Source organism: Schistocerca serialis, chromosome 4 (assembly GCF_023864345.2).
Source record: "Schistocerca serialis cubense isolate TAMUIC-IGC-003099 chromosome 4, iqSchSeri2.2, whole genome shotgun sequence".
Lineage (NCBI taxonomy): Eukaryota > Metazoa > Arthropoda > Insecta > Orthoptera > Acrididae > Schistocerca > Schistocerca serialis.
The window spans coordinates 437,802,181-437,818,115 of NC_064641.1; the positions used below are offsets into that span (position 1 = coordinate 437,802,181).

Sequence of the window (15,935 nt, forward strand, 5' to 3'; positions counted from 1 at the left end):
AATTTCTCTTCTTCAGAAACGCTTTCCTTGCCATTGCCAGCCTACATTTTATATCCTCTCTACTTCGACCATCATCAGTTATTTTGCTCCCCAAATAGCAAAACTCCTTTACTACTTTAAGTGCCTCATTTCCTAATCTAATTCCCTCAGCATCACCCGACTTAATTAGACTACATTCCATTATCCTTGTTTTGCTTTTGTTGATGTTCATCTTATATCCTCCTTTCAAGACATTGTCCATTCCATTCAACTGCTCTTCCAAGTCCTTTGCTGTCTCTGACAGAATTACAATGTCATCGGCGAACCTCAAAGTTTTTATTTCTTCCCCATGAATTTTAATACCTACTCCGAATTTTTCTTTTGTTTCCTTTACTGCTTGCTCAATATACAGATTGAACAACATCGGGGAGAGGCTACAACCCTGTCTTACTCCCTTCCCAACCACTGCTTCCCTTTCGTGTCCCTCGACTCTTATAACTGCCATCTGGTTTCTGTACAAATTGTAAATAGCCTTTCGCTCCCTGTATTTTACCCCTGCCACCTTTAGAATTTGAAAGAGAGTATTCCAGTCAACATTGTCAAAAGCTTTCTCTAAGTCTACAAATGCCAGAAACGTAGGTTTGCCTTTCCTTAATCTTTCTTCTAAGATAAGTCGTAAGGTCAGTATTGCCTCACGTGTTCCAGTGTTTTTACGGAATCCAAACTGATCTTCCCCGAGGTTGGCTTCTACTAGTTTTTCCATTCGTCTGTAAAGAATTCGTGTTAGTATTTTGCAGCTGTGACTTATTAAGCTGATAGTTCGGTAATTTTCACATCTGTCAACACCTGCTTTCTTTGGGATTGGAATTATTATATTCTTCTTGAAGTCTGAGGGTATTTCGCCTGTTTCATACATCTTGCTCACCAGATGGTAGAGTTTTGTCAGGACTGGCTCTCCCACGGCCGTCAGTAGTTCCAATGGAATATTGTCTACTCCGGGGGCCTTGTTTCGACTCAGGTCTTTCAGTGCTCTCTCAAACTCTTCACGCAGTATCATATCTCCCATTTCATCTTCATCTACATCCTCTTCCATTTCCATATTATTGTCCTCAAGTACATTGCCCTTGTATAGACCCTCTATATACTCCTTCCACCTTTTTGCTTTTCCTTCTTTGCTTAGAACTGGGTTTCCATCTGAGCTCTTGATATTCATACAAGTCGTTCTCTTATCTCCAAAGGTCTCTTTAATTTTCCTGTAGGCAGTATCTATCTTACTTAGATAAAATATCTAGAACTTAGAACTACTTAAACCTAACTAACCTAAGGACATCACACACACCCATGCCCGAGGCAGGATTCGAAACTGCGACGTAGCGGTCGCGCGGTTCGAACAGTGGTATATACCATCAATTCATGAGACGTTACGCAGAGGTTTGGAATGTAATCCAGAACATTGGTGCCATCTCTCCTCCACTTGCTGACAAATACTGGTAGTCAAAATTTTCCAGTACAGGATACGATGATGTTTCGGATTGTGGGACGCTCAACTGCGCGGTCATCAGCGCCCATACAAATTCCCAACCTTTGCTCAGTTCGAACGCTCCACTTTCGTGAACGATGATGATGAAACGATGAGGACAACACAAACACCCAGTCATCTCGAGGCAGGTGAAAATCCCTGTCCCCGCCAGGAATCGAACCCGGGACCCCGTGCTCGGGAAGCGAGAGCGCGACCGTGATACAGGATACGAACCGGCGTACATCAGAGTTGACCACCACTGCACAGGCGTGCGTTACAGACCTCGGTATGGAGGCGGGTCTGCTGAATTTATAGTGTGTATTCTTTATTCCTACCGTTCACTTTCTACCACGGTGTTGAAGCTACATTTTAACAGGCGGGACCAACAACCTGTACAGTGTCATATATCACTCGTGTCTCGAAATTAAGGTTATAAGTACAGTACAACACAAGTACAACGACACATATAACTTTAATTTCGAGACATGAATAATAAGTGCAGTACAGTGCAAATTATTTAGACACAGGCACATGCAAAAGCATAAATTCAAATTTGTTTTGTACCCTTTAACGGCACTACAAAATCTAATTTTCATTTACTGTCATCGACACACTATGCTCTGTCATGGCAAGCAGTGAGTTTAACATATCGTCGACGACGACTTCTTTAGAAATGGAGGACAAGCTAAGATTGGACAACGATGTGGTAGTAAATCAGACGTGTCCTTTTCAAAATTTGAGACCACAGGTAAGATGAATCTGGTTAGCTATACGAGGATTTCAACTCCAGTAATCGCAAATGTGATCCCAGTGCTTCAATCACTGCACCACCTCTCTCAGTATAGTTCCTGTCATCTAGACAAGTTACCAAATGAGGAATGGAGGAAGAAGAAGACTAGGAAGAAGAAGAAGAAGAAGAAGAAGAGAGAAGTAGCTGAGAAGACTAGAAAATTAACAACAAAATAATAATATAGTGGAAGAAGGAAGACTAGAGAGATGGGGCACTATTGGCGTCAATATGGATGTCGTTTGACGAGATCTTTAGAACAGAATATCAGATAATGATAATTTCAGAGAAACCCGAATGACAGTCACCTCGTAAACTTGTAAACTCTGCGAAGTGATCCGTCACGTTTACTACGAAACTTAATTTGAGCTTAGCTATTGCAACTGTCGAAGGCAGCAAAACGTTGTGACAAAATCTTTACTGTCACGCTTTCGTATGAATCAGCTGCACAACGATTGGAATTCACGATATCCAGTTTTATGGCGCTATACGATAAGTCTGTTGATTCGAAAAAAGCGTTTGGGGCCTGAAGATGGCAAAATGAATTGCCGAAACTGGTAGGTTTCAAAATAAAATAAAATAAAATATCTTAAAATGCACGACTGTTGGAAAAGTTTATTGAATTGAAAAGAACGTACCAGCCGATGTTCCCGGGCCGTAATAGACCAACAGAGAAATCTTTTTTGGTGACTGTCACTATTTTACTACTACAGTTTGACCCGAACTGAGTCTTTCGTTGGAACGCTATTATCGTCACGTGTTTGCATGATATTATATGTGCATACTAAATTTAAGTTCAATGCTTTTCGCGTTTTTGTAGAAAAGGTATAACGTGCGCCTAAATGCTTCCAATTTAATTCCCCTACAAAAGTTGACATCGCCGCTTATATTTAGGAGAATCAAACCAGGGCATAAACTGAAGTAGGAAGAAAAACAAATATTCGGAAATGAGATTTCTTAACTTGTAATGGTGGAGTAAAAAAATCCAAGATAGATCAATGTCTTCAAAAATGCTATGCAACAGAGCTTTCTCTAAATGATTAAGATTGTAGAAAAATCGCTCTCTTAGAAAAGAGATTCTTTCCCCTATTAACCTCATTTAAAACATCGCATTTCGTGACTCACAAATTATCTAAATGTCAACATCAACGATACATTTTGTTCTCAGTTTTCTTGTAACAGTTAAATTCTTAAATAAGCTCGCTATGAAGTGAGTCAATGCATACTCATTCCTTTTTAGAGCGCACGGTCATCTTTCGACACGTTGTACATGTTTCACGTGCGTAGTCAGACATGATTCTTCAGACTGTGTATAAAACGACGTAGCACATCACTGCAACGAGGTCATTATGTCAAATCAGGTGTTTAAGTAAGAATTCACTCTACAAATATCACGCCCTGTGCACGCACACTGGAAACAATGTCCAGTCTGACACGAATTCGACAAGAATTATTGCAGCAAGTAATGTGTTTATAATACGTTGAATGAATTCATGCTTAAACACTGGTTTGACAATGTTCTCGTTTCAATGCCCTTTTATATAGATGACAAATAATCCTGTCCAGGTATGCACTTGAAATACAGAGGTTGGGTGTTAAAATAGAAACACAAAACACTACCATGTCTAATACGGTGTAGAAAATCCGTTGGCATCAAAACAGCTTCCAGTCGTCTCGCAAAGGGTAAGTACAGGCCCCGTATGGTGTTCAAGGGACAAGGGACTTTTTTACCATTCTTCCTGCAAAATAGTGACAAATTCAGGTAACGGCGATGGAGGAGGATAGCGACCATGCACCCTTCTCCCCAAAGAAGACCACGAAGGTTCAATAAAAGTGAGATCTGGTGACTGTGGTGGCCAGGGGAGATGTAAAAATACATCCTCATGCTTACAAAACCAGTCCTGTATGAAGAGGAGCTCTGTCGTCTTTGACCACGCTACCACCACCGGGGAACGATATTGTATCACGAGATGGACCTGATGAGCAAAATGGTCACATAATCCTTGGAAGTAACGCGACTCTGCACAGTACCCACGATACAGCTGCCCAAATCATTACTGGACTCCCAGGATAACGCAAACGGCCACAAGAGTGAAACAGTGTGAAACAATACTTATTCGACCAGATGACATTCTTCCATTGCTCCATTGACCAGGTTTATGGCTCCGGCACCACATTTTCACGTTACGCACATTTGCATTACGATGAGTGGTTCTGGAATACAGCTCGTCTGCAGTTCCCTGCTTATGGAGCTCCCTTCATGTTTTGGTGTTGACAGTGTTCGCAAGTATGACTCTTCAGTTCTGTAGCTGCAGTACCCATATTTTTCCCGACAATGATGGTCTCTCACGGTCATTCAGCACACACTCTCTTCTGTGTTGCGACGTAGAGATTAATTCCGCTTTCCCTGTAGGCGGTAAAAATATTCGATACGGTGCCTCTTGAAACACCAACAAAACTTTGGTTACGGAAGCACCCAACCATGAGCACAAACAATTTGCCCACGTTCGAATTCACTTAACTCCGACATAATGCGTTCACAACTACACAGAACACTGTTTTGACTACGACCAACACTTGCAACGTCTGAGGGAGCTGCACAAGTACCGTTTATTGTCAAATAAAACAGCGCAACCTGCAGGCTTGGTCAGCATGTGCATTGTTGTTCGAACATTCATTTCTCGCAGTATTTCCATTTTCGTCCAATCGTTGTACGTAAATAAGGCTGACACGATGAGTCTGTCTTCTTAAAAGAAACGATTATGCACTGACGCACTTCATAGTGACACACACACAATTTATATATAAATCAGGTGCGAGTAGCATGCGCGCGCTGAGGGTTCTGTTCAAACTTAATTATGTACATAGACAGTTCATACAGTCTAGGAATCGAGACACACTAACATCTCTGCCTGTTATCGACTTTGATACTGGCACGACATCGACTCCGTGATTCCAAGACTTTCGAGACTGTTTTAATATCATGTTTGGCGTCGGATGACATGATGTCACATGACATGACATGATATAAATAAAAATTTACAATTTTCGAATTTTTGTTTTGGTTGTACTGTGAAACCTTGCTTCTTATCAAATTTCATGATTCTCGGCCAACGGAAAGTAATCTATAGGTTTTAGATGAGTGAATTTGCGAGTATCAAAATATGTGTCATAAATGGCCTTATTTTTTGATGGCTTTTTTGAAGCTTACTTTTATTACGTGGCCCAGGGACCATAAACCTCAGTGCGTGACAAATTCTATCCGTACTTGAGAAAAAGGGATTTTAACAGTCTGTTAGGCAGGCAGACGAACAGACGGACAGGCAACGAAACGATCCTATAAGGGTTTTGTTTTTACCTATTGAGGTACGGAATCTTAAAAACTAATGTCTTTACCCACACTGATGCAGTACACAGTTTTGGACACCTGTACTGTAGTAATGATCTTTGCCCCACGGTAACCTACATTACTTTTTCCACAGTTCTATTTCACTCTCCATCTGAACAGCACAAGTTTAGGCATTATGGTGCTCTTAACAGGAGTCGCAGCTGTTGCCACCATTTTTACTCTCTGCCATGACACCCTTCACGCTCACATGCAGTTTGAGGCATGACATATACAAGTAGTGTACTTACGACTTATTAACAGGCTGTAAAGTAGTACACAACCCTACGAGTTTATCATTACTTCTAGCTTGTAACTGTACCGTGACACAGCATAGAATATTTATCAATACGTTCATGTTTACACATTTCCGATTCCATTGTTCATACTATTGTTATCCCTATTATCCAGGTTTGATCATTTTAATCCATATTGCGGTATAAATCCGGAGAGAAATAAAATACAGCAAAATATTTTAGATAAAAGTTGTATGTGACAAAAAGGGTCACGTATTGCTGCCAACGGCCGTGATCTTGAACGTGGTTTTGCAAGTAATTTGGAGGTTAAAGTAATTTTTTTAAAATGGGGACCCTAACATTTGATTCAAGATTTCAAAAGGATAGCAAATTTTACGTATAATAGAATACATTATTCAAGGTCATGGCTAGTTCAATGAAGGTCAAATACGCAAATATGTTTTTAGTTCTGGTAGGGATTAACTTAGAACAGACGAGAGGTACAACGTAAACACAATGTTACATGCAAATTGGAAGGAGCATCCCGAGCAATGAGAGGCGAGGGGACTCATTCAACGACTTGTAAATCCACACAATCTACGTTTTATTTATGTTTGTTCTGTCTTGTAAATGTCACAGTAACATTTATAAGCTGTGATGTATTTATTTTTGCTCTTTCCAAATCCGACGTCACAGATAGGGGTTTCCATGAAACCAAACTCAACCTTCGAATGACCTTCGATAAATACCTTTAAATCATGGTTACTGGTAGAGCTACATGACCCCTTGGGCCCCTTCCAGCCATCTAACATTCTATTTTGCTGTATCCCTTCTCTTTTCCGAACTAATCCCTACCAGAACTAAAAACATATTTGCTTATTTGACCTTCATTGAACTAACTATTACCTTGAATAATGTATCATTTTATAAGTAAAATGTTTAGCTCCTTTCAAACTTTGAATCAAATATCAGGGTTCTCAGTTTAAAATATTATTTTAACCTCCAAATTACTTCGAAAATCACGTTCAATGTCACGGCTATTGGTAGCAATGCGTGACCCTCTTTGCCACTTACAGATTTTATCTAAAACATTTTGCTGTATCTCATCTCTATCCCGACTTATTCCTCATGATGGATTAAAATGGTCCACTCTATGACTAATGTGCTTTTGATTTATTAACAGGCTATAAAGCAGTACACATTCCTATAAAGTTTGGTTGCTTACAACTCCACCGTGATATGGTATAGAATATTTATTAGTACATTTATGTCAACACATTTCCTTGTCTATTGGTCATACTACTGTTGTCTCTACTATATTTCACTGATACGTTGTGTCATATGCTTGTAGATGCTTGAAAGTGGCGTAACGCCGTAATTGGAATATTATAAATACTTCTACAGCCTAAAGTGGAGATCGACGCCCTTTCGACAGCCAAAAAATGGTTCAAATGGCTCTGAGCACTATGGGACTTAACATCTGAGGTCATCAGTCCCCTAGAACTTAGAACTACTTAAACCTAACTAACCTAAGGACATCACACACATTCATGCCCGAGGCAGGATTCGAACCTTCGACCGTAGTAGTCCTGCGGTTCCGGACTGAAGCGCCTAGAACCGCACGGCCACCTCGGCCGGCTTTCGACAGCCCATACAGGCTGCGGAACCATGTTGCAAGAGGTTCTGTGCTGTGCATCGCAGCTGTACATTACAGAAGGTACTCACCTAGGCAGAGTTGGTAGCCGCCGGCGGCTATGATGACGAACAGCGCCAGAAGCTTGGCGTACGTGAACACGTCCTGCACGCGCGTCGCCCACTTCACGTCCCAGCAGTTGACGAACGTCAGCACCACTGGAACACGAAAAACACAAACCCACTGCCATCAGCTACGGAAACAGAATACAGTAATTATCAGTCTGTTAAATATAGTGAAATGCATTGGGAGACACTGCGTTGACGATCAACAGCCGTATTCAACTACGAATGAACTCGCGAACTGCGATTACACGGAATGGCGCAGTTAAAAGTAACCCGCTTCCCCTTTGAATGCGAATGCAGTCTTCCGACTTCTGAAATAAAGCAAACAGTTACAACAATAGACAGTTTTACGCAATAATTGTTAACTTTCTTCTGTAAGCATTTCAGTTTATTTTATCAGTGAAGTTACACGTTTCTCTTTGCGCTCTGCAAACTGACTTTCTCGATAGACGAAAGAATTGAAATTATGGGAGCAGCTGTGAAAACAGGTTCGATAAAAGAAACTCGGTCAAGAATTCAGACAAAAGACTACCAGCAAAGGGAGCAACACATAGTCAGTATAAAAACTGGCGCACCTACGGGACTGTGCAAAACTGGAAACGACAAACAATTCCTTCAGTTCGCATACCAGATGGTATTACAGACATTCGAAGAGGGATTGTTCAGAGCCCAAACAAGTTTACATGCAATTACAATGACATGAATACCCCCAGCTGCATACAGGCGTTGATATAAGTCAACGGGGGCAGTTGAAAATTTGTGCCCCGACCGGGACTCGAACCCGGGATTTCCTGTTTACATGGCAGACGCTCTATCAAACTTTTTTTTTATAAGGGAACCACTTTTTAATTTTTTTCTCATTTTGTTCGATGTTGTTCATAGCATTTGTTCGGTGCGGATGCGCCAGGACACCCGTTCAAGTTCAGTGTTGAGCCGTTGACTTCAGTTTTTTTATTACAGAGGGCAGCCAACCCTCTGACCGACCACGCTGAGCTACCGTGCTGACGTCCATCTGAGCCACCGAGGACACAAAGGATAGTGTGTCTGCAGGAGCCTATCTCTGGCACGCCTCCCGTGCGATCCACATACTCAACTTATTGTCTCGCACTATATTCATAGTGCCCTGCCCATTATACACATTACTCGCGGCTTTACTGCCGATTCCCGTAAGAGGATGCACTGTTTGTGCATCTGCACAGAAGAAGATGAGCATATATATATGTTTGTGTGTGTGTGTGTGTGTGTGTGTGTGTGTGTGTGTGTGTGTGTAAAGTTTACACGTAAATTGGCACTGTTTGTGCATCTGCACAGAAGAAGATGAGCATATACACTCCTGGAAATTGAAATAAGAACACCGTGAATTCATTGTCCCAGGAAGGGGAAACTTTATTGACACATTCCTGGGGTCAGATACATCGCATGATCACACTGACAGAACCACAGGCACATAGACACAGGCAACAGTGCATGCACAATGTCGGCACTAGTACAGTGTATATCCACCTTTCGCAGCAATGCAGGCTGCTATTCTCCCATGGAGACGATCGTAGAGATGCTGGATGTAGTCCTGTGGAACGGCTTGCCATGCCATTTCCACCTGGCGCCTCAGTTGGACCAGCGTTCGTGCTGGACGTGCAGACCGCGTGAGACGACCCTTCATCCAGTCCCAAACATGCTCAATGAGGGACAGATCCGGAGATCTTGCTGGCCAGGGTAGTTGACTTACACCTTCTAGAGCACGTTGGGTGGCACGGGATACATGCGGACGTGCATTGTCCTGTTGGAACAGCAAGTTCCCTTGCCGGTCTAGGAATGGTAGAACGATGGGTTCGATGACGGTTTGGATGTACCGTGCACTATTCAGTGTCCCCTCGACGATCACCAGTGGTGTACGGCCAGTGTAGGAGATCGCTCCCCACACCATGATGCCGGGTGTTGGCCCTGTGTGCCTCGGTCGTATGCAGTCCTGATTGTGGCGCTCACCTGCACGGCGCCAAACACGCATACGACCATCGTTGGCACCAAGGCAGAAGCGACTCTCATCGCTGAAGACGACACGTCTCCATTCGTCCCTCCATTCACGCCCGTCGCGACACCACTGGAAGCGGGCTGCACGATGTTGGGGCGTGAGCGGAAGACGGCCTAACGGTGTGCGGGACCGTAGCCCAGCTTCATGGAAACGGTTGCGAATGGTCCTCGCCGATACCCCAGGAGCAACAGTGTCCCTAATTTGCTGGGAAGTGGCGGTGCGGTCCCCTACGGCACTGCGTAGGATCCTACGGTCTTGGCGTGCATCCGTGCGTCGCTGCGGTCCGGTCTCAGGTCGACGGGCACGTGCACCTTCCGCCGACCACTGGCGACAACATCGATGTACTGTGGAGACCTCACGCCCCACGTGTTGAGCAATTCGGCGGTACGTCCACCCGGCCCCCCCGCATGCCCACTATACGCCCTCGCTCAAAGTCCGTCAACTGCACATACGGTTCACGTCCACGCTGTCGCGGCATGCTACCAGTGTTAAAGACTGCGATGGAGCTCCGTATGCCACGGCAAACTGGCTGACACTGACGGCGGCGGTGCACAAATGCTGCGCAGCTAGCGCCATTCGACGGCCAACACCGCGGTTCCTGGTGTGTCCGCTGTGCCGTGCGTGTGATCATTGCTTGTACAGCCCTCTCGCAGTGTCCGGAGCAAGTATGGTGGGTCTGACACACCGGTGTCAATGTGTTCTTTTTTCCATTTCCAGGAGTGTATATAAAGTTTACACGCAAATTGGCCCAACAGGCGCATTTAAGGAGGAGGACTTTGTCAGTGGATATTGAAGAGTCTTAATTTGAAGCCATGTCGTGTGGCGGTTGTGCAGCAATTACAGAAGGAAGATAGTCAGAAACGTATAGATTACTGGGAATGGCTTTTGAATAACCTCAACGATGGTTTGTTAGACCCTTCCCGTTACAGAAAGAGTGAAGAAGCATGATTTCATCTTTCCGGTCATGTGAATTTACAGGGCACGAGGTACTGGGCAACGGAGAACCCTAATATTATGTGCCAGAAACCACCCCATAATGGAAAAAAATCAGCGTTTGGTGCGGTGTAACAGGCAACGCGCGTCATAGGGCCTATAGTTTTTGACACTACCCTCAACACGGTTGCATATATGGCAATTTTTGATATATTCTGTGCTCAATTCACTGAATATGAAAGACAACACTGCTTCTTCCAGCAAGATAGGGCAACATGCCACACATCTAAGGTATCGCTTGAACGAGTCCATCATGTCTTCACTGAGGAACGAACTGTCAGCAAACATTTGTGGCCACCACGTTCGCCGCATCTAACAACATGTGATTATTTCCTGTGAGGACACCTGAAGAAACAAAACCACACACAATACAGGGACCGAAAGACGACATTAGCTATGGAGCTGCTGCCATGGATATCCGAACTTTACGCCGGGTGTATCTGAATATGCTTAGACGTGCAGTTCCGAATAAGCTGTAGAATATTTCAGAACAAATGAAGATTTGCGCCGACCCGGGACACGAACCCGGTTTCACGCTTTCGCGACTGGCCGTCTTAATGTCAGATTTGGGCCGTTCCTGGAGGGGTGCTCGGATAGCCGAAGCGGTTAAGGTGACTGCTCGCGATATGCGGGAAATTCGGGTTCGAGTCCCGGTCGGGCACGAATTTCCGTTTGTTCTGTAGTATTCTAAAGCTGATGAACTATAATCGCAGTTTTAGAGTTGAGTGTTAAATATAGGGTTTCATTACGTAGGGCAGAGAGGTACTAGTCTTTTTAGTATAGAGTTTGCATCACTTCAATACGTTCTCAGTTAGTAACAACTTGTGCATATCATCCTCGAGCTGTTAGCCCAACAATGGACTCCCTCCAGTCAGAGTTCTCACAAAGAATCGCTTTATTAGAATTAATGGTCACTATGGCTCCTGTTCTAACTAAATTCTACCATAGGAGGGGGGCCAAAATCAACACACTGTTCTTATGTAATTCTAAGAATCTATGGCCAAACATTAACTTTCAAGCCTCCTATGAACTGTTGTAACTGCACTTACGTAAAAGTATACTGTTTTGACATCAGACTCAAGCCAATTAAATCTGAATTCTCATAGTGAGCAAATATATTACTGCCCCTTTTATATGCTGTAACACCCTCAGGTACTTACTGTAACGAGTCTTTATTTAAAGCCAAGGATGTAATTGTCCTCCAGAGAGCACCACATTAGCATACAGCATAAAAGCAATGTAAAATTCGTGAATAATCTGTTTTCCAATAAAACTGATGTGCGACTTAATCTTGTTTGAACTCTGGATTTTGGCTCCTTGTTTGCTCTCTCGAATGGACGTGCACAGAAAGAGGTTCTGTATTTGATTTTGTAATACACCTTTACAATTGGAAATTCTCTTTGTTTCATTCGTATTCATAATTATCATGATCCTGTTCTAGTAACTGAACTATTTATACGTTTCCAGTTAATTAGGCCGTTGGAACTGGGTGGCTGGGTGACGCAACGATCGCGCGCCATCATCGCTCTGTCGAACGTACCTTTTCACAAATCGAGCCAGCAGTCTAATTTTACTTTTTTACGAAGTCCGAATCGCAATGCTATTATTATGACAGCCATTTGTTACATTGTATCCAGAATGAGATTTTCACTCTGCAGCGGAGTGTGCGCTGATATGAAACTTCCTGGCAGATTAAAACTGTGTGCCCGACCGAGACTCGAACTCGGGACCTTTGCCTTTCGCGGGCAAGTGCTCTACCATCTGAGATACCGAAGCACGACTCACGCCCGGTCCCCACAGCTTTACTTCTGCCAGTATCTCGTCTCCTACCTTCCAAACTTTACAGAAGCTCTCCTGCTTTCTTTCAGGAGTGCTAGTCCTGCAAGGTTCGCAGGAGAGCTTCTGTAAAGTTTGGAAGATAGGAGACGAGATACTGGCAGAAGTAAAGCTGTGGGGACCGGGCGTGAGTCGTGCTTCGGTAGCTCAGATGGTAGAGCACTTGCCCGCGAAAGGCAAAGGTCCCGAGTTCGAGTCTCGGTCGGGCACACAGTTTTAATCTGCCAGGATGTTACCTTGTAATTTAATGCTAGCACGGTCCTGCATCACCAAGCTTTCCCGCTTTCCAGCGATAACTTCAGCGCCTGACTGTCACAATAATTTGAGCATCTCACGTAACGTAATACTATTCGACGCAGTAGGGGTGCCGATTTTATCATTGATATAAAATTCTGCACCTCTCTGCCCCTATTATTATAGTACTTCTGCTGTTGTCATTGTGATGTATCCCACCTCTCCAACAATTAACATTAAAAAAAAACACACTTCATCATTTCATATATTTCATTTTGAAAGGCTACGTTACATTACTTAACTGTAAAGTTTGTCCAGTGATCTGTACATATATGCACAACTTAGAATATGCACTTTGATGACCCTATCGTGTTTTGTCAAAATTCCACTGTCAGTTACTCCTTCGGTAATAAAGAAAAAATTCTCTGTAAGACGTCTTGCAGTCCTTAAATAATAAGCCCATCATTGTAGATGACGTATTCTTTCTGTTGTTGTTAACATTTCTGCCTCCTAGACGTACTCTTTGCTTACATTAGATAATAGTGCAAGGTCGGCATGGTTATGAGCTGATTTGGCATGGTTAAGGGGTGGCAGTATGCTGTTCCTGCTGCCACTGTTTCCGCGGGACGGAATGTGTGCACCCAAACTGTCTGCATGTAGTGTTATGCATGTGAAATTGAGCGTCTAACTAAACAAAATAAATAAATACATAAATTTTAAATTTTGCTTCTCACGCTTAAATACTGTACGTGGTGGAAAATTATGATTACTTCTATTTAGCTGTAACAATGAAATGCTACACAAAACTGGAATGTGATCGTGCTGTGTCTGATTCATAAATTGTTATCAAGAACATTTTATTTCGTATGATATGCTAAACAGATAAAACATTTCATAATCTGTGTTAATAAATGTCTTTCATAAAATAGGTCCACTCCAAGCCAAAGTTCCTTGTGATTTCGGCTTGTGGGATTTGAATAAGGCCACTGAAAATATCTGACAGTGTCGCCTATCAGGAAAATCATCGAACTACTTTAACCTAAGGTCGAAAACAGCAGATTGCTTTTTCGGATACACAATGGGTACGTAAAATGTCGGTGAAGCCGACTCAGAACTGTCTCACAAAAACCTCGTCTAACATATGCCAGCCGGGCGAGGTGCCCGAGCGGTTCTAGGCGCTTGTCTGGAACCGCGCGACCGCTATGGTCGCAGGTTCAAATCCTGCCTCGGGCATCGATGTGTGTGATGTACTTAGGTTAGTTAGGTTTAAGTAGTTCTAAGTTCTAGGGGGCTGATGACCTCAGCTGTTAAATCCCATAGTGCTCAGAGCCATTTGAACCATTTTTTGAACATATGCCACTTGGCTCACAATATTTTTGAAATGAAGTTGTGGATGGATCGCATAAATAATGCACATGACTTTGAACAACACTTTGCTTTCGTATTACAACATACGCTTACATTACTTCAAAAATGGTTCAAATGGCTCTGAGCACTATGGGACTTAACATCTATGGTCATCAGTCCCCTAGAACTTCGAATTACTTAAACCTAACTAACCTAAGGACATCACACAACACCCAGTCATCACGAGGCAGAGAAAATCCCTGACCCCGCCGGGAATCGAACCCGGGTACATTAATTCAGCAATGAACAGCAGTCAGAACCAGAATAAATTTAAGAGAAGAGTCGTCACAAGCGAAAGTTTTATAAATATTTGCGAACTGTGTAATTAGTTAATTTAAAGGGTGGCCTGATACTTTTCGGCCACCACCCCGTTACCGCCCCCACCCCTTCCCTTCCGCGGGACGGAATGCGTGTGTGGTGTGCCCCAGCTATCTACGTGTTGGATTTTTCAAGTAAAAGTGAGCGAAAGTTTTCTAAATGTTTGCGAATCGTGTAATTGGGGCGAGACTTGGGTACCAGCCCGGTCTTCACCTACTGGAATGTGGGAAACCGCCTAAAAACCACATCCAGGCTGGCCGGTACACCGACCTCATCGTCAGTCCGCCGGGCAGATTCGACCATGGGCCGTGACAACTCCCCGTCTTGAAGCGGTGGTTTGACGCGCGCGGCTACCCGGGCGGGTAGTTGAAATCTTTGCTTGTTGAGAAATAGTGCTAACTTTGCTTAGGGGGTAATCTTTACATTGTAAACAAAAATATTAAATATAAAAGCAGATGTCCAAAGCTACAACTGACTTGGAGAATTTGTGAAGTGATTACGTGCCACGGTTTTTTGTGCGATGTATGTGTGCATTCTCCCAGAAACATAGAAGAAGAAAAATGAGGTGAAACGGCGTTCGCTAAGGCAAAGGTAAGTGCACACAAGTCACCCAATTCATATATAAGCAACTGTAACATATCAGCATGTTTTTTTTTTTCCTTTAGAAAAGTCATAAACTTTGTAGATAAAGGGAGGCTAGCTTTGCAAATATTCTTATGCGGTACAGGTGAGGACGAAATGTTACTGGACACTATGATACTGTGTTGAAGGAAGTGTGGCCATCTGAAAATGGGCATTATAGCCCAAAAGCGGTCATGACAGCAAAATAAAAATTTTTAAGTGTTCGTTGCAGATTGCGTTCTCTATAAACTATTCTTAATTGAATAACAGCCATGTAGATCAAGTCCAGCATGGGAAAAATAACATTCCCGATAGTGTTCTTAAACATGTTTTCATTCAGAACTATACTATACTATGCTATGCTATGCTATGCTGCCTCGTACAACTGAAAGACATACAACTGGTAGACACAGACCCAAAAGTGTCGTTTTCACAGCCGGGACTAGAACTCGCGACTCCCACTTCGAGAGTTGTTCTATAGTCTTGAGACCTATGATTTTGATCGATGAGGCCCACTGACTACGTTTATTAAGTTCATTAAATTTCCTTGATATCGCAGCTGCACAAGAACAGTGTTTCTTGGAGTTTCGTGACAGAACATAATGCAGATCGTCGAAGGTATGACCAGGAAACGTAAGATGTTTATCACTAAGAGTACCTTTTGATTCCACCAGAGTTCGCAGTAAACTGCGATTTACGTTGGTGGCTCAAATAATGTGGTTGTCTGAAGAAATTTGCACGTAAGCTACGTTGCGGCGGCATTCTCGTCTATTTTCGAATCATATGTTAACACGCAGAAGAGTCGTAATGGCGAACACACGTTTTCCGCTATG

At 43.2% G+C, this 15,935-nt stretch overlaps 1 protein-coding gene across 1 annotated transcript in view; it reads right to left on the reverse strand.

Moving 5' to 3' along the window:
• Positions 1 to 15,935, reverse strand: part of LOC126475049 (large neutral amino acids transporter small subunit 1) — a 381,454-nt gene that overhangs the window by 66,868 nt on the left and 298,651 nt on the right. Inside the window, exon 3 of the mRNA XM_050102599.1 lies at positions 7,632 to 7,757. Within this exon, the coding sequence (XP_049958556.1) occupies positions 7,632 to 7,757 (126 nt within the window). The remainder of the gene's footprint in view (positions 1 to 7,631; positions 7,758 to 15,935) is intronic.